This window comes from Podarcis liolepis (assembly GCF_965112155.1).
Source record: "Podarcis liolepis genome assembly, chromosome: 12".
Taxonomy (NCBI): domain Eukaryota; kingdom Metazoa; phylum Chordata; class Lepidosauria; order Squamata; family Lacertidae; genus Podarcis; species Podarcis liolepis.
Window position 1 is genome coordinate 50,851,610 of NC_139563.1, and position 19,249 is coordinate 50,870,858.

Genomic DNA, 19,249 nt, shown 5'->3' on the forward strand with positions numbered 1-19,249 from the left:
CCGGGCAGAACGATGGGGGTGGAGACGCTCCTTCAGGTATACTGGGCCGAGGCCGTTTAGGGCTTTAAAGGTCAACACCAGCACTTTGAATTGTGCTCGGAAACGTACTGGGAGCTAATGTAGGTCTTTCAAGACCGGTGTTATGTGGTCTCGGCGGCCGCCCCCAGTCACCAGTCTAGCTGCCGCATTCAGGATTAGTTGTAGTTTCCGAGTCACCTTCAAAGGTAGCCCCACGTAGAGCGCATTGCAGTAGTCCAAGCGGGAGATAACTAGAGCATGCACCACTCTGGCGAGACAGTCTGCGGGCAGATAGGGTCTCAGCCTGCGAACCAGGTGGTAGAGTTGGTAGACAGCTGCCCTGGATACAGAATTGACCTGTGCCTCCATGGACAGCTGTGAGTCCAAAATGACTTCCAGGCTGCGCACCTGGTCCTTCAGGGGCACAGTTACCCTATTCAGGACCAGGGAGTCCTCCACACCAGCCTGCCCCCTGTCCCCCAAAAACAGTACTTCTGTCTTGTCAGGATTCAACTTCAATCCATTAGCTGCCATCCATCCTTTAAGGTTAAGAATGGACCTCCGGAATGAATTAAGTACTTAACCCGAGGTACTACTGTAATAATTTACACAGCACAATGGAGGAGAACAGTTAACAATTAAAACGTTACGGTGTATACAAAACACATCACATGGACTGAGAATATCTTTGGTTACTGTTAATATCAAATCTCACAAACAATATTCTGAACAGACCTCCAGAATGAATTAAGTACTTTACCTGAGGTACCACTGTATTCTAATTGAAGCGATAACACAAGTATAGTAAATGACTCTAACTGAAGCGATAATTATAACTTTTGTGGAACGCCAGTGTGTCCCTTCCCCCCCAATAATGCCTAGAAAATAAATAATCAAGCTTTCAGAATCTTTCAGCATCCTTCAGCGTGGGTACATTTTGTGCTACACGAGAAAGGCTTTAGTGATAAAACAGCATAACAACTGTTAGCAGCAATTTCATTCCTTTTTCCTTAAACCGCGGCATTTTTACAAATGCACTGTACGGACCATAGTGTCCTGGGACCTAGCCTTGACAAAGATTTATATCTGAAATATGGCATTACTATGCAAAGCATACGCATAGTTACCAGCTTTTCAATCTCTCCACCCCAAGCGATTCTGCAGTTAAAGCCAAGAGCAAATTTCAGTGTGCATTACACTGCCATTCTATTTTACTTTAAATGCAAGTCTCATTTGTCAGCGAACTGGCTGCTTTCCTTCCCTGCCTGGAGCTAGCCCCAGTCATGTACATTTAACAATTGGCCTTTTGATAAAGCAGGGAATTTATTGTACTGATATCTTCATTACTGTTCAGCAGTTTATTAATCACACCTCTTTTTCTTCCATACATCAGGGGCTGCAATAACATGAAAAGAGCCGCCGGAAAATAATGCGGAATTCAACATGAAACTCAATGTGCCAAGCTGAATACAATTTATTACAGCTCAACAGACCAAAGCTCCAAAAACTATACAGATATAACATCTCTGCACATCACATAAGGACTTACTCCAGGACCTATTTTCTTATCAGTTTATTTATTAAATTTATATCCCGCCCTCCCTCCCAAAGGAGCCCAGAATGGCAAGCATGCACAGAATAACAACAATTAAAAACATCTAAAAAGATCTTTAAAAGAATTCTAAGACAGATGCAGACTGGAAAAGGTCTTCAGTAGACACTGAAGAGACAATAGAGATGGTGCCTGACTAATATTTAATAGAAGGGAATTTCAAAGGGTACATGCCTTAAGACTAAAGGCTCAATTCCTATATTCTACACAATTGCCAACAAAGGTCCGTATAGTTAAAGCTATGGTTTTCCGTTAAAGCTATGGTTTTCCGTTAAAGCTATGGTTTTCCCAGTAGTGATGTATGGAAGTGAGAGCTGGACCATAAAGAAGGCTGATCGCCAAAGAATTGATGCTTTTGAATTATGGTGCTGGAGAAGACTCTTGAGATCAAACTGCAAGAAGATCAAACCTATCCATTCTTCAGGAAATCAGCCCTGAGTGCTCACTGGAAGGACAGATCGTGAAGCTGAGGCTTCAGTACTTTGGCCACCTCATGAGAAGAGAAGACTCCCTGGAAAAGACCCTGATGTTGGGAAAGATGGAGGGCAGAAGGAGAAGGGGACGACAGAGGACGAGATGGTTGGATGGTGTTCTCGATGCTACCAGCATGAGTTTGACCAAACTGCGGGAGGCAGTGGAAGACAGGAGTGCCTGGCGTGCTCTGGTCCATGGGGTCACGGACATGACTAAATGACTAAACAACAACAACAAGACAGATGCAGACTGGAAAAGGTCTTCCGTAGACACTGAAGAGACAATAGAGATGGTGCCTGACTAATATTTAATAGAAGGGAATTTCAAAGGGTACATGCCTTAAGACTAAAGGCTCAATTCCTATATTCTACACAATGCATCTGATAAGATGGTAAGTCCTTAGATGATCAGTAAGTCCTTGCCTACTGATCACACAGTGATCCATTGGGTATACAACAGGTGAGACAATATTTCAAGTAATCTGGTTCCAAGCTGAATAGGGCTTTCACACCAAAACCAGCCCCTTGGACTTAGCCTAGGAGCTAATTGGCAGCTAGTGGTCTTTCAGCACTGGTATTAGTGGGTGGTAATATTTTGCCCCCGAGAGCAGTCAAACCACTGCATTTTGCACCAGCTAAAGCTTTTGGACCAGCCTCAAGGGCAGCCACACATAGAGCACATCACAGAAATCCAGCCAGGAAGTTACTAGCGCATGGATGACCATGGTCAAGGAACAGCTGTAGCTGGTTTAGCAGCCAAAGCTGGTGGAAGACCCTCCTATCCATTTGGGCCTCTAGCAACAAAGGTGGATCCAGGAACACACACAGACTACAAACCCTTTCTTTGGGTCAGAGTCTCTTGAGCGAGATGAGCGTGCAACCCTAGAGTCGGTCACGACTGGCCCTGGCAGGCAGGGGTACCTTTACCTTTACCTTTATTTTCCCACCCAAAACAGGCAGTTGACTAATAATCTGGACCTGAGAATCACCCGTCTACAGTGCCTCCATCCACTTGTTGGCTACTCCGCACCCGAGGCCAGATCCTACCAGCTTGGTCAGAAAAGCTAACAAATAATAATAATAATAATAATAATAATAATAATAATAATAATAATAATAAAATTATTTATATCCCACCCTCCCCAGCCGAAGCTGGGCTCAGAGCAGCTAACAACAATAAAATAACACAGCATTCTAAAATCAATTCATTCTAAAAATCAGTTCAAAATCAGATTAATGGCAACCACTGGGATTGAGTTCTGTGAGGATTGCCAAAGGAGGGGGTCAGGCTGTGCCCTGGCCAAAGGCCTGGTGGAACAGCTCTGTCTTGCAGGCCCTGTGAAAAGATGTCAAGTCCTGCAGGGCCCTAGTCTCTTGTGACAGAGTGTTCCACCAGATCGGGGCCACAGCCGAAAAAGCCCTGGCTCTGGTTGAGGCCAGCCTGAACTCCCTGTGGCCCAGGACCTCCAAGATGTTTTTGTTTGAAGACCGTAAGGTCCTCCATGGGACATACCAGGAGAGACGGTCCCGTTGGTACGAATAGCCAGGCTCCACGTTATCCCAAGACTTCAAAACCCCAGAACAGGAATTTCTTGCAATGCTAGATCAGAAGAGAGCGCTTTGCCTGAGACCAAAATGACACATGCATTTTAAAGGGCTTTCCTTGCCTCTCCTCATCACCTCCAAAATAAGTCAGAATTGTCCCCACTGTTGCTAGGATCCCTCCACTGCCCACAGGGGTGGAATTGGGTAATATGGCGCCCTGAGCGAGGACAAAATCCCCCCCCCAACAAAAAATATTTCTTATTTTCACAATAATTCCTGTTTTATTTATATTTTGTGCCCACTTGGCTCAGCCCCCTGTGTGGTGGAACTGCCCTAAAACCAGAACTCCTGCCCACTTCTGTCCTTTTTTTACTGGGAAATGGGACCGTCAGAAAAGGGAGAGACAGGCAAAGACTCATCTGAGGAAAGGCCTGCTTTTAATTTAGTTGCTCTGTTTGAGAGGGGGGGGGTGTCAAGTGTTTTCTGGTGCTCTTTGTGCTCTGATTACTCACCCCACCTTTGTTTTAAAGTGCTTTAATTTCCACTCACTCAGGAATCTTCCTCCGCTTCAGATAATGGGCTTTACACCCGTTCATATAATGCTTCTCCCCCACTTCGAACGTCATTACTCATGCACCAGAGAGGGAGGGAGAAGACCAGGTATCTCCTCCATGATGCTTTTCTGAATTGGTCAGCGATGATGTGCTGACCTGCTGCCTTTCTGCATCACCTGCTCCTTCTTAGAATCATAGAATCATAGAGTTGGAAGAGACCACAAGGGCCATCGAGTCCAACCCCCTGCCAAGCAGGAAACACCATCAGAGCACTCCTGACATATGGTTGTCAAGCCTCTGCTTAAAGACCTCCAAAGAAGGAGACTCCACCACACTCCTTGGCAGCAAATTCCACTGCCATTCTCTTCATCGCAACTTCCCACCCACTTTTCTTCCGCTCAGGGAACTTTGGAAAACCCTCTTGTCAATTTCACTTCTGCAGTTAAGGGGCTTCTTTGGCCGCTGCAAAGGCAGGTGTGAGGAGTCTTCTCATTTTCACTTCCTGCTTCACCACGTTACTTTTATTTATTTTATTATAATTAAAAAATTCACAGCTGTACGCACCAGCAATGATAGCATACATGCCATTTTGAAAGAAAAACGGTGACCCTGGGAGAACAAAACAGGGAGAGCAATTAAGCCAATGTCTCAAGAGAATACTGAGCCGGAGAATACTGGGGGGACGTGTTCAGGCTCAAGACATTTTGCTGCCTGAGGCAAAGAATCTGATGGTGCATCTCCCACCCACTGACTGTTTATTTTTACTTCAGCATCCTCCACTGCACCTGAAGGGAGCAGGCTACCTACATGGAGGATTCCCAATCTGGCGGCAGCAACTTAAAGGTAAAGGTAAAGGACCCCTGACAGTTAAGTCCAGTCACAAACGACTTTGGGGTTGCAGCGCTCATCTCGCTTTACTGGCCAAGGAAGCCGGCGTTTGTCCACAGGCAGTTTTTCCAGGTCATGTGGCCAGCACAACTAAGCCGCTTCTGGCGAACCAGAGCAGCGCATGGAAACGCTGTTTACCTTCCCGCCGGAGTGGTACCTATTTATCTACTTGGACTTTGACGTCCCTTCGAACTGCTAGGTTGGCAGGAGCAGGGACTGAACAACGGGAGCTCACCCCGTTGTGGGGATTCAAACCGCCAACCTTCTGATCGGCAAGCCCTAGGCTCAGTGGTTTACACCACAGCCCCACCCGCGTCCCTAACTTGCTCTCTGCCTAATAATAGGTCCAGCCCTGTAGGAATATCCCAAGCCTGCACTGCACTGGGTGTCCCCTGCCTTGTGCGCTCTGGTCTCCAGCAGTGGCTCTGTCTGTCTGCCCACTGTCTTATTTTCTGGTCTTCCTGCTGTACATTTTCTCTATTGCTACTGGAACCCGGTGGACCAAGAAAAGAAAGCTACACAGCAGTTATCGCAGCAGGGCCTGAGGAAATGTGCACTGACTGAGCCACTTCAGAAGCAGAAGGAAAGCAGCGCCGAGGGCCTTCTGGCAGTTCCCTCACTGTGAGAAGCAAAGCTACAGAGAACCAGGCAGAGGGCCTTCTCAGTAGTGGCGCCCGCCCTGTGGAACGCCCTCCCATCAGATGTCAAAGAGATAAACAACTACCTGACATTTAGAAGACATCTGAAGGCTTCGGGGAAGTTTTTAATGTGTGACATTTTAATGTATTTTTAATCTTTGTTGGAAGCTGCCCAGAGTGGCTGGGGAAACTCAGCCAGAGGGGCAGGGTACAAATAAATTATTATTATTATTATTATTATTATTATTATTATTATTACTACTACTACTACTATTATTATTATTATTATTATTATTATTATTACTATTATTATGGCAGAGGTTGCCCTGCTTTCATTGTGCAAACATTCACAGACGCACCTACCACTTACAAATTCAAATAATACTACATGTACCATCAATTGTAATTCAGTAACTTGAGATTTGTTGGCATCACCTTGCCAACAAAGGTCCGTATGCTTAAAGCCATGGTTTTCCCAGTAGTGATGTACAGAAGTGAAAGCTGGACAATAAAGAAGGCTGATCGCCGAAGAATTGATGCTTTTGAATTCTGGTGCTGCAGGAGACTCTTGAGAGTCCCATGGACTTCAAGAAGATCAAACCTATCCATTCTTAAGGAAATCAGTCCTGAGTGCTCACTGGAAGGACAGATCGTGACGCTGAGGCTCCAATACTTTGGCCACCTCACGAGAAGAGAAGACTCCCTGGAAAAGTCCCTGATGTTGGGAAAGATGGAGGGCACAAGGAGAAGGGAACGATGGAGGACGAGATGGTTGGATAGTGTTCTCGAAGCTACCAGCATGAGTTTGACCAAGCTGCGGGAGGCAGTGGAAGACAGGAGTGCCTGGCGTGCTCTGGTCCATGGGGTCACGAAGAGGCGGACGTGACTAAACGACTAAACAACAACAACAACTTGACATCTTCCTGTTTAGGGCCCCCGCCCAAATGTGTTTTGTTTTGTTTTTGAACTTCTACTCAATTCAGGGTTCCCCCGGGCTTGCTGCTATTCCCATCTTCTGTGTGGATGGTTCCGCTCCAGGCCTGACAGAAAACTGAGTTCACTACTATTCATATATATAAGACAGAAGGCAAAAGGAGCCTCTTTGAAATAGCCAAGTGTTCCAGGATCCTTTCATGACCAGCAAGTGCCCATGGAAGCACATGTTTCATTCCACTCACTTGATCCCCAAGCTAGCTCCAGGGAGGAAGCCTGCCATGTAATATAAAACAGCAGGACCTATTTTTATCTGACACATGCAGATAAAATGATGCTAGGCAACGGAGTTTGACAGATATTGCAAACAGTATCAAGGTGAATCACTTACTCATTCCTCTGAAGCCATTGCGTGTTTTGAACAGAGCTCTGCCCGGTGCTCCTATGGCAGAGGAAAGTAGCGCAACTCTGGTCTTTTGCTCTGGCGCATTATCACTTCTGCAAGATGACAGGTGATGTGACAGAATAGGCCCTGTTGCCACCCCAGGTCCCTTATCCAGAGGGCGGACTCATTGTGCGACATGAACTGAAGCTTCATAAAGACTGATAATAGCGCTGTTCTCTGAAACCCCAAAGGTCTTTTCCTAGCTTGCATTAAACACGAGGCGTCTTGCTCCGAATAAAGACAAAATGTCAGGACAATCCAGGAGGAACCGAGGAAAAAGGCTGAACAATTCCCTGCCCCTTAAAATATCCAGCACTGGGTTGTAATAGTTCCTCAAGTGCCCGTCTGTTATCGTAAACAACACGTTAAAATGTGTTCCGGGAAGCCTATCCACAAAATGACACGACAGACTCAAGTGACTGAATTGAATACAGAATGACATTTGGAATGTTGTCAAAGCAAGCTATTGAGATTAATCTGCAGCTTCCCAAACTCTGCTGATTCCTCCAAACAACGGTTTCAGCGCCAAAGTTTGTTGCTGCTGTTGTTGGGTGAAAGGGGTGTTATTAGACACATTTACAAGCAATGTCATCATCATTACAGTGTTAGCAGTGGCGTAGTGTGGGGGGTGCAGGGGGGGCGGCCGCACCGGACGCAACATCTGGGGGTTAGGGTTAGGGGGCGCAAATCCACGGGTTAGGGGGCGCAAATTCACAGGTTAGGGGGCGCAAATTACTTGCCTTGCCCCGGGTGCTGACAACCCACGCTACGCCACTGGGTGTTAGTACATGCATTTGCATGTAAGACCTTGCAAGGTTTCGTCACAGCTTCACACATTCATTTGGCCACGGAGTTTAGCCAAGCAAGGCATGGAGTCAGAAGCTGCAATGTCGCCGGCTAAGAAACTAGACCAAGTGTCTGACTTTGAGTCCAACATCCAATAAATATTTATTGCTCACAGGCCATTACCAATGTAGTAGAGTGCCTATTTGGGATGCGGGTGGCGCTGTGGGTTAAACCACAGAGCCTAGGACTTGCCGATCGCAAGGTCGGCGGTTCGAATCCCCGTAACGGGGTGAGCTCCCGTTGCTCGGTCCCAGCTCCTGCCAACCTAGCAGTTCGAAAGCACGTCAAAGTGCAAGTAGATAAATAGGTACCACTCCAGCGGGAAGGTAAACGGCGTTTCCGTGCACTGCTCTGGTTCGCCAGAAGCGGCTTAGTCATGCTGGCCACATGACCCGGAAGCTGTACGTCGGCTCCCTCGGCCAATAAAGCGAGATGAGCGCCGCAACCCCAGAGTCGGCCACGAGTGGACCTAATGGTCAGGGGTCCCTTTACCTTTACCACATGCATTTGCATGTAAGACCTTGCAAGGTTTCGTCACGGCTTCACACATGCATCTGGCCCCGGAGTTTAGCCGAGCAAGGCTTGGAGTCAGAGGCTGCAACGTCGCCAGCTAAGAAACCAGACCAAGTGTCTGACTGTGAGTCCAACATCCAATAAATATTTATTGCTCACAGGCCATTACCAATGCAGTCGAGTGCCTATTGGCACAAATATGGGTAAATGCAATCTCCACTTAGACAGCCAGTGTGGTGTAGTGGTTAGAGTATCAGACTAGGGCCTGGGAGAGAAGAGAGTTCAACTCCCCACTCAGCCACAAAACTCACTGGGTGACCTTGGGCCAGTCGCTACCTCACAGGGTTCTTGTGGGGACTGAACAAGGAGAACAATGTATATCACCTTGCGCTCCATGAAGAAAAGGGAAGGATGCAATCAATCACTGAATTAATCAATGCAATAAAATGCAATAAAAATTAAAATAAACCTCAAAACATCCTGAAGTTCATTTTAAGATTTAACTTGCTCAAATTAACGAGTCTCCTTCACAGACCACACTAACAATTCGTTCAAGATTCTCACTTGGATTTTCTTTGGAGCAACTGTAGGCAGCGCAGATTGATAAGACATACAGTATACTCATATTCACTGAATGACAAGTAAATTGCTACATTTTATACTGGCCACCCACTACATTGCTAGTGAACCAAACTGAGTTTGTGACTTTGAGTCTGATGTGGGGCACTAAATTGAAGGTTGCCAAGCAGGAGCCCCCTGGACCAGATACCATAGACACCAGATAATAATAATAATAATAATAATAATAATAATAATAATAATAATAATAATAATAATAATTTATTATTTATACCCCGCCCCTCTGGCTGAGTTTCCCCAGCCACTCTGGGCGGCTTCCAAAAGAATATTAAAATACTATAATACATCAAACATTAAAAGCTTCCCGAAACAGGGCTGCCTTCAGATGTCTTCTAAAAGTCTGGTAGTTGTTGTTCTCTTTGACATCTGGTGGGAGGGCGTTCCACAGGGCGGGCGCCACTACCGAGAAGGCCCTCTGCCTGGTTCCCTGTAACTTGGCTTCTCGCAGTGAGGGAACCACCAGAAGATAACATAAATATAGTGGTGCCTCGCAAGACGAAATTAATTCATTCCGCGAGTTTTGTCGTCTTGCGATTTTTTCCGTCTTGCGAAGCACGGTGTCGGAAAAGTTTCGGAAAAGCTTCAAAAATCACCAAAGTCTTCAAAAACCTCAAAAAAGGCTACCACACCGCGTGCTATGAGTTGCTCCTCGAAGTCAAGTCGCAACTGTATTAACGGTGTTAAGAAAAAGGAAACAAACTTGCAAGACGTTTCCATCTTGCGAAGCAAGCCCATAGGGAAATTCGTCTTGCGAAGCAGCTCAAAGAACCAAAAACCCTTTCGTTTTGCGAGTTTTCCGTCTTGCGAAGCATTCGTCTTGCGAGGTACCAGAACCTTCACAGACGCTTCCCTGTGGGGCTGAGGAACTAAGTGCCTTCCAGCTCACCATGGTGGGCCAACACTGCATGGAACACACCAGGCAGAAGGCCAGGGACTGCAGGATAATATAAAACCCTATTTCAATGCATAATGCAGACGAACATGAAGCTTTCATTGAGATGTTGGGACAAATGACCTTGAAGCCAGTTTCTATTTGGCTTCTTTGAATACTGGAAAGTGTGCTGTATTAATTTGTTCATTTGCCCCTCCCACCCCCCAAAAAACCTCCCCAAAGCCCAGAATATATTTGTGGCCTTTGAACTGGTCATGTAGATAGCGGAACATGATCCAAAGCTCTTTTTAATTAAAGCATCCGAAACCACCTTTACATATTTTGCAAGGTTGATAACCGGCAAATTTATTTCACAGCCAACATTTTCTGAGTATATTTACACTCTGCAAATATATTAATTCTTGGCTTCATAACTCAAACTCCCTGGCTCCCTGAACTGCTATTTAAATTGAACACGGGTGAACAACAGACAGCTTTAAATTATCCCAGATTGCAGCCATCTTCGTGTTAGCTAACAAGGATCTAAGGGTAAAGATTCTTTAGAGCAATCTGTGAAAACAAATTCATAAGAGCAGATCGTACAAAGGCTTAGCTTTGTGCGTGTGCGTGTGGGGCTCTTCAAAACACAACATTCTCCTAAAGCAAAGGTTAATTCTAGGGCAGCAGTAGGAAAGCTGTGGTCCCCCAGTGATTGCTGGATGTCCAATTCCATCAGCACTGATTGGCAGTCCAGCAAATAAGGGGGTCTGTGGGTTCCCCACTCCTATTCTAGAGTAACAGCATACCGATTTTAATTGTTATGTCATCTTCAAATAATGTGGATCTTGTACAACACCCTTTATTCATATTGACACAATACAGAATCTTCTAAACAACAGGACAACTAACACATTTTCCAGGCTGGTGAAATAGGGGCGCAATGCGCATAGACTCACTCCATTTCTATGGCTTTAGTTTCAATATTATGCTTACTACAATTGTTAATGTATTTCCTCACAAAGTATAGGTTGCCGTTGTGCCCAATAGGATCCTCATTAACTTACACTCAAGATAAAAAAAACTGAATAATTTAAAATAAAACCAAGCAATGTAAACCATCATTTAAAAATGTAAAACGAATGAAGCCACAGGGAACGCAACACCACCATAGCAGCTCGAATTTATGTCCCTTACAATCAGGTGAAAATCCTTTGCAGTCCTCCTAAAAGACAGCCAAGTGCAGGACTGCCTGGCATCCTAGAAGAGATCATTCCCTAGGGAGGGCCCCCACTCTAAGAAGACCCTACCCTTTGTAACCATATACAGAGCCTTAGAAAGGAAAAACATACAGAGCAGGATCTCAGTGCAAGATCTGAACACACAGCATACCCTCCAACTGTCCCGAAAATACAGAGATGGTCTTGAAAGCCCTTAAGCCATCATGGCTTTCCACTTCTTAACACAGAGTCGTCCCAAATTTCCAAGAGGTCTTCCCTTCAGCACAGCGTTTCAACGTGCTACTGGAAGTTCGGTTCCATGCATTCCTTTAACACATTTCTTAGATCTATGCCTCCCGCTCCCTTCCTCCTCCATTCAATATGGCGTCACATCCTGTTTTTATGAGAACAAGATCTGGGACACCTAAATGCCCCTAAGAAGGGTTTTCACCATTTCTCTGATCTTCATTCGCTTGGTCCCCCATCAAGTGGGTGAATGGAGGAGCAAAGGGGGTGGGGCCTATCTACGAGGCCACTGCCATGGCTGCCGAGGGGGTTGGGGGAACTGAAGAAGAAGAAGAAGAAGAAGAGGAGGAGGAGGAGGAGGAGGAGGAGGAGTTTGGATTTGATATCCCGCTTTATCACTACCTGAAGGAGTCTCAAAGCGGCTAACAATCTCCTTTCCCTTCCTCCCCCACAACAAACACTCTGTGAGGTGAGTGAGGCTGAGAGACTTCAGAGAAGTGTGACTAGCCCAAGGTCACCCAGCAGCTGCATGTAGAGGAGCGGGGAAGCGAACCCGGTTCACCAGATTACGAGTCTACCGCTCTTAACCACTACACCACACTTGCTCCCACACTGAAGGGTCCCCCTTATGATTGCTTGGCTCTGACTGATAAATACTGACCTAGCGTAGAGAAAAAATGCCCACATATCTGTTTAGGGTCTGAAGAACACAGACAGATGTCTGCTTGCTCAAAATATGGCTAATTTCTGTTCACGCTTGCATAAGACACAGCTCGACTCCAAAGACTGCAGTTTCTTGCAGAAGAATTGTTTTGAAATAGATACAGGTTTTCCTGTTCATAATTAATACATTCATTTATTTACAACATTTTAATCCGACCGTATCTTAATTCAAATCAAAGTGATCATTCAGTACGGTGGCAAGTCTTTTCACATAGCATACTGCTGTTCAGTCGTCTTACTAGATAAAGTTTTTTTTTGGAAAAAACACGCACCCAGAATTGCTTCATTTGAGCTGAGCAGCATTATAATTACTTGGGGGAGTTTAAAGAATTAGATAATCAAGATAACTCTGCAAGGTCAATAAATAAGAAGTGAAAAGGAAATTAAGCTAAAGTTAAGGAACAATAAACTGAGACTGTTTTTAAATGGGGTATAATATTGGATGCTAATGTATTTCTGATATGATATAAACTCCCCCCCCCCACTCTCCTCCAAATACTACTGACAGTCATGACATATGCCTAACACCTCTTGTTTTGCAAGCTGTACAAACAAAGTAGCACCTAAGCCTTTTGCAAATTTATATTCTGAGATCAATTTCACAAGACTATGCATGCAAATGACTTCAAGGTACTTGGTCATAGCTGTCAACGTTTCCCTTTTTTTAAAGGGAAATTCCCTTATTCTGAATAGGATTCCTCGCAAGAAAAGGGAAAAGTGAACATCTACCGTATTTTTCGCCCTATAGGATGCACTTTTTCCCCTCCAAAAATGAAGGGGAAATGTGTGTGCGTCCTATGGGGCGAATGCAGGCTTTCTCTGAAGCCTGGAGAGCGAGAGGGGTCAGTGCGCACCGACCCCTCTCGTTCTCCAGGCTTCAGGCAGCTATCCGCTAGCCATGGGAGACGCAGCTCTCCCACGGCTAGCAGAGAGCTTGCCGGCACCCAGAAGCTTGGGGCGCGCTGAGCTCAGCACTCCCCAAGCTTCGGGCTTCACGCAGCGCTCCGCTAGCCGTGGGAGAGTCGCGCGGCTCTCCCAGGGCTAGCGGATAGCAGCCTGTTCTGGGGGCTGGGGTCGGGGGAAGCTCGGGCTTCCCTCGCCCCAGCCACGCACATGGGGGGGGGGGAATAATTTTTTTTTTCTTTATTCCCCCCCCCCAAAAAAAAGCTAGGTGCGTCCTATGGGCCAGTGCGTCCTATGGGGCAAAAAATACGGTATGTACTAGGTGCTCCTAAGCAGCACCAGTGATTTCCGTGTACTCATCAGAGGGTCATTAAACCAGCTTTTTGCCCGGTCAGCCTTGCCAGGTATTTGATGTTAATTTAGAAAGAGCACTCTATAGAATGAACATATTTTCATAAATGTTCAGATTCCCCATGAATGCAACAGAATTATGCCAGACAGGTTGACACCAGACAGTTCTAGATAATTCCACCACCCCCCTCTCCAGTAAACACGCAACTCTGTAAAGTAAATCTCAAAGTACTAATTATCTAAATAGCTGGCTAGCCTTCTCTTAACCAAAGCAACCTGGATGTGAAAAATGAGCAATCCTAATTAAACACACTGTGTTTCTTGGTGTTGCAGTGATTGCTTGGCATCATAGCTTGCTGATCAAGTGCCCTTCTGAACTTGAGGCTAATGAAGTGGGGTTTTGCCTAGAGAGCTGTGAAATGTCCATGTTTATGATGAAAACATTATCAGCCTGCAGTTGTTTTCAAAGGCATTAAGTTGACACAGCAGGAGCACATGATATTGCTCATTAAAGTGCTAATTGCAGGACAGAATAGGACCTCACCACTCACTCACTCCAAAGCCTTCTTCAAACCTTCTTTGTTTGCATAGGCCTAAACCGGAGGTGGTCAATTGCTAGCATATGGGCAGAATCCAACCCCAGTGCAATTCTATTTAACCCCAAACAGTCCAGACAAATTTCAAACAAAACGTGTAGAAAGTTTGCTCCACATTTTACCCATAAGAAGGAGATAGAAGCATTTCACGCATTTAACATTACGGTTCACCAAATGTTTTTATACAACATCCCAAATCTTTGCAAAATTGTGGATCTTTTACTGCAATATGACTTCATTAAAGAAGAAGAAGAGGAGGAGGAGGAGGAGGAGGAGATTTCCTTTCCAGGGTGGGCAAAACCAGTTTTAAAATACAATACTTACAACACTTACAATTAAGATAATTGGGCAGTTCCTAAAATATAGGCGCTTACAACCTGAAAGGGGGTCAACATTATGTTGCATAAAGATATATATAATCAGTACACTGTAGTGAGAAATGGAGGCCCAGTTTATTACAGAAGGACTAGTTCTTCTGCTCTGCAGTTCAGCAAACAGATCCCCAAGCCAGCATAAAGGACTCACCAGAGCAGCCTACAAGCCACGTAGAATAACACACTCACAGCTTGTTCACACTTCTGCTTGTCCCGTTCCTAGAAAACATGGGTCTGAGTGGTTTTCTGCCACTCAGTGACCCACACTTTCTAGGCATAGCTCTGAATGGTTTCCCCCTTATCCCACACCTTTCCCAGGGAAAATCCACTCTTTAGCTCTAAATCCGAGAAAACGTCACTGCAGAGAAAACCTGAACTACTGTTTTGTATTTTAATGAATGCTAAAAAGAGGTTTTCCCTGGGGAAAAGTAGCGGAACAAAAGGAAGTATGGATAAGTCCTAAGTAGAGTCTTTGAGGTTCTATCTCTTCCATGTGCCGAATTCCTTCAGATCCCGGAGATGCTAATGAGAACTGGCAGTTGTCAGCAACTTACAGGAATGATCTGAACCTCGGAGGAAGATTCAGATAACATCTCCATTGGTAAGGAAAGTTGCCATTAGCATACCCAACTTTCAACCAACATTTTAAAAGGTTAGGCAGCCACATGAAATTTCAGTGACGCTGTGAAAAACATGATAGTTTGGATCCACCTTTTCCCATTATTATTGGGGTGGGGGCAAGAAGAGAGAGAAAGAGAGAGAGCAAAGAGTGAGCCACTTAGCACTAAATTTACTGTTGTCAGTTCAAATTCATAATATTTAAAAGCAAATCATAAGGAAGCGTCGGAAAGAACAAAGTCAAGATCAAAATCAACCAGGCCTATTTTTAGGATTGCCCTGGCAAAGTTACAGGAAGACAACTAGCAGCCTCCTCTTTACGTGTTTCCTCAGAATGTTTCCTTAAGTCCTATCCCACTGGGGTTAAGAGGATTTACTCCCAAGAAAATGTGCACAGGCCGACAATAACTGTAATCTTATCTATACTTAGGGGAGCAAGTCCTGTTGGACTTGGCGGGGCTGACTTCTGAGTGGTAATAACGTTATGAGTTGTGGGTGCCAGGGTTTGGGGGTGCCAGATTCCCCATAACTCCTGAGAGATGTGGCAGTCTGTTAAATGCATGAAGCTAGACAAAGGAACAGTAGACCATGGCTGATTTCTGCTGGCATGGGAGAAGCAAGAATCTCTTGGAGAGTAGTGGTGTGAGCCCCTTCATCATAGCCTCAGGTTGTATATATGTGTAAATAAACCATATATAATAAAGACACCACAGTCTGTGTTGTGCCTCATTTCCAAAGAAAACACAAACTCTGGGAAAGTGCCTATACCCTTGGAATCCTGCACCGCTCAGAGATAGGGGTGGCGCGTAGCAATACATAATATTAGGGTGCATCATTACGGCATGGCATGATTTCGATTATTTCCTTATATAAAGCAGAGTCACCTGATAATTACAAGGTCACAGCTGATGTCTGTTTTATAGCACAATAAAAGATAAAGCAGGCAGATTTCTCCAAAGAAAGTGGGTATTGGTTTATTAAGGTCCCAACATACATGTCAAATGCTACATTTCTTATTTAACCAGAGGTCCCGTTGAATCCCTAAGGGGTTTGTTTAATCAATACAGATCTACTCCCAACCAGCCAATACCAGTTTGGATCATGCGGAAGTTGGGAGCACAAGACCTTGCAGGACCTGTAATGCTTTTGTAACAACCAAGCCATGGGTGAGTTGCAGTAAGAGATCAGGGGCACGAAAGCTCTAGTGGGATGGATTCTATCCATGGGTTTACTTTGCCTGTTCTTGGTACAGTAGGTTCACAGCATGAACAAGACCAATGCTAAAACAACAACAAATAATTTCTGCCGACTCCCCCCGCCGCCAAATGCCTTCGAGTTCTTCTGCGATCGATACCTACCTCTGTGACGTTTTCTTATATTTTCTCCTGCAGAAAAAGAACATAAATAAACATGAGGAATAAGTAGGGTCAACCTAGGATGTGGATGGAGATGTAAATGGATCGGTGTTTTCAATAATGGGAGGAGGTGAAGCTTTAGCATAAGATCTGAAGGACAAGTTTGTTGAGGAGGAAGCTCCAGAGCAGGTAACTCCTTGGAGTCAAAACAAATGTGCCATTTTTCTACCATGCATATCCACCATTCCAGTCATCATAACCAGGCAATAAAAATCCCTGGTATTATAAATCTTCCATTTGCATGTTACAGCTGAAAACAACACAAGACACAAGAGCAGTTGCCCCCAGTCTGGTCTATATAGCAACGATCACCTCTCATTTCTCGTTGGCCTTTATTTGTTTGTATTTTCAGTATAACTCCCACAAAAGTCAGATCATCAATCACCAAGGCTGTCTAGAACTTAGCAACTGAAGTGGACAGAAGCAGCCTCTGAGGAGCAACCCTGAAGAACAGTACAAAAGTCAACTGAAGAGCAATGGATTAATATACCGCTTTAAACTGATGCATATAAACAGTGTATAGTAAACTCTGCACACAAAATAGGTAATAAGTTAAAATGCAAATCATGAATCACAATTACAGCAACATATATGGACTTCAAGAAGAATGTATGGGGGGGGGAGTATAGGTGGGCCTTAAATGAGATAAGTCTCAGGTAAAAAAGAATGTTCTTAGCATGGACCAGAATATAATCAGATTTGGTGCCTGCCTTATGTACATGGAAATGGGGAATACACAGCTAAAAGCCTGGTGCCCTGTTACATCAGGGATTTCCATACTGAACAGATCACCTATATATGATTCTGCCACAAAGAGAATGACAGACATATTACAGGAAGACAATTTATACTCTCTTGTGTAATTTTTAGGGGACGCGGATGGCACTGTGGGTTAAACCACAGAGCCTAGGGCTTGCCGATCAGAAGGTCGGTGGTTCGAATCCCCGCAACGGGGTAAGCTCCCGTTGCTCTGTCCCTGCTCCTGCCAACCTAGCAGTTCGAAAGCACCAAGTGCAAGTAAATAAATAGGTACCGTTCTGGCGGGAAGGTAAACAGCGTTTCCATGCACTGCTCTGGTTCGCTAGAAGTGGCTTAGTCATGCTGGCCACATGACCTGGAAAAACTGCGGACAAACATTGGCTCCCTCGGCCAGTAAATTGAGATGAGTGCCACAACCCCAGAGTCGTCTGCGACTGGACCTAACGGTCAGGGTCCCTTTACCTTTACCTGTGTAATTTTTAGGGCTGATTGCACCTCTCACCACTCAATGATTATTAGGTGATCTGCGGAGGGTCTGTACCTCTGTAGAAGAGCACATGTTTTTAACAGTCCCAAGTTTGATTCCCAGCATTTACACCTAATGAGCCTTTGGTGACAGGACTTCAAAGACCCATGGCTGGAACCCAGGAACAGCCCTGCCAGTCAGAGCAGACCACACCGGGTAATTAGATCAACCACCCTTCCCATATGTTTTGGACTACAAATCCCATCAGCCGCAGCCAAGGGGCTGTAGTCCAAAATATAGGAAGGGCGCCAGATTGAGGAGGGTTCAGACAGCCCCTTGGTCTGACCCAGCAAAGTATTTAATCTGCTAAGACATATGCACACATTGTCATTTGATGTTACAGTCATCAAGTGATTGGCATACACGTGATGCTAGTGACTTTCCCCAACTCCTCTCCCCAATTTTGCCCTCTTGTTACTGCCCTTAATTGACAGGGGTTTTGCCCATCTTATCCTCTCAATGGCCTCCCATTCAAAGTGATTCCCAATACTTCCCCTGAAAAAATGTAAGCTGTTGACGCTCAAAAAGTCCCCGATACAATGGTAAGAACTTGTTGCTTGAACTTCCTTTTCCCTCCTCAGTACAGGAGCCCAGAATCTGACCACTGGGAGCGAGTTTTCAACATGCCCTTTTTGTTCATGCCTTCTCTTAGAGATATGACAGCAGATCTTCGAAACAGCCAGCCATGGGATTTCGTAATAGTAAGCAATACACATAGACTGAAAGCAGGAATGTGCAAATTCCTGGAAGTCAGGAATATCAGGTAAAGGTAAAGGGACCCCTGACCATTAGGTCCAGTCGTGGCCGACTCTGGGGTTGCGCCGCTCATCTCGCTTTACAGGCCGAGCAATCCGGCGTACAGCTTCTGGGTCATGTGGCCAGCATGACTAAGCCGCTTCTGGCGAATCAGAGCAGCGCACGGAAACCCCGTTTACCTTCCCACCGGAGCGGTACCTATTTATCTACTTGCACTTTGACGTGCTTTCGAACTGTTAGGTTGGCGGGAGCAGGGACCAAGCAACGGGAGCTCACCCTGTTGCAGGGATTCAAACCGCCAACCTTCTGATCGGCAAATCCTAGGCTCTGTGGTTTAACCCACAGCGCCACCCGCGTCAGGAATATACAGAGGCATAAAAACAAGCCTTCTTGCTAACAATGGGAAGCTGCAATATGTGGGTGCAGGAGGTTCAAAGAAAGGAAAAAAATAGATCGTTTCGCTTTAATAAGGTAAGATTGCTGCAATTTTGTCTAAGATGCATTAAAGTTCTCAGGACTGGAATTTGCCAGCATCTTGGATTTGCCCATTACTGTGATCAAATGGCAATATCTTCAAGACCATTCACAAATGCCTCTCTGGGGCGCAACTGCCTACAGCAGATTTATCCAGTGCAGGGATAACTTTGCAATTAATGATGACAGCAGAACAATGTGAGGGAAAGCTGTCAAATGCAGAGGTTTGCATTGGTTCATGTGACTGCAGCTCACAACTTCAACAGACCATACAAAGCGGCCATTGGAATTGAAGGGATCTGGAAAAAAGTGGAAG

General features: G+C 45.3%; 1 protein-coding gene across 8 annotated transcripts in view; it reads right to left on the bottom strand.

The window, feature by feature from the left end:
* The window catches only part of PDE1C (phosphodiesterase 1C), a 336,024-nt gene that overhangs the window by 130,562 nt on the left and 186,213 nt on the right, over nucleotides 1–19,249 (bottom strand). For 2 of the 8 annotated variants that reach the window (XR_014517665.1, XM_083468112.1), the window contains exon 2: nucleotides 16,362–16,388. The exons of the other annotated variants lie outside the window; for them this stretch is intronic. Coding sequence is in view for 1 of the 2 variants with exons in the window: in XM_083468112.1 (XP_083324238.1) it covers nucleotides 16,362–16,388 (27 nt within the window). In the remaining variant the exon portion in view is untranslated. The remainder of the gene's footprint in view (nucleotides 1–16,361; nucleotides 16,389–19,249) is intronic. 8 annotated transcript variants of the gene reach the window in all.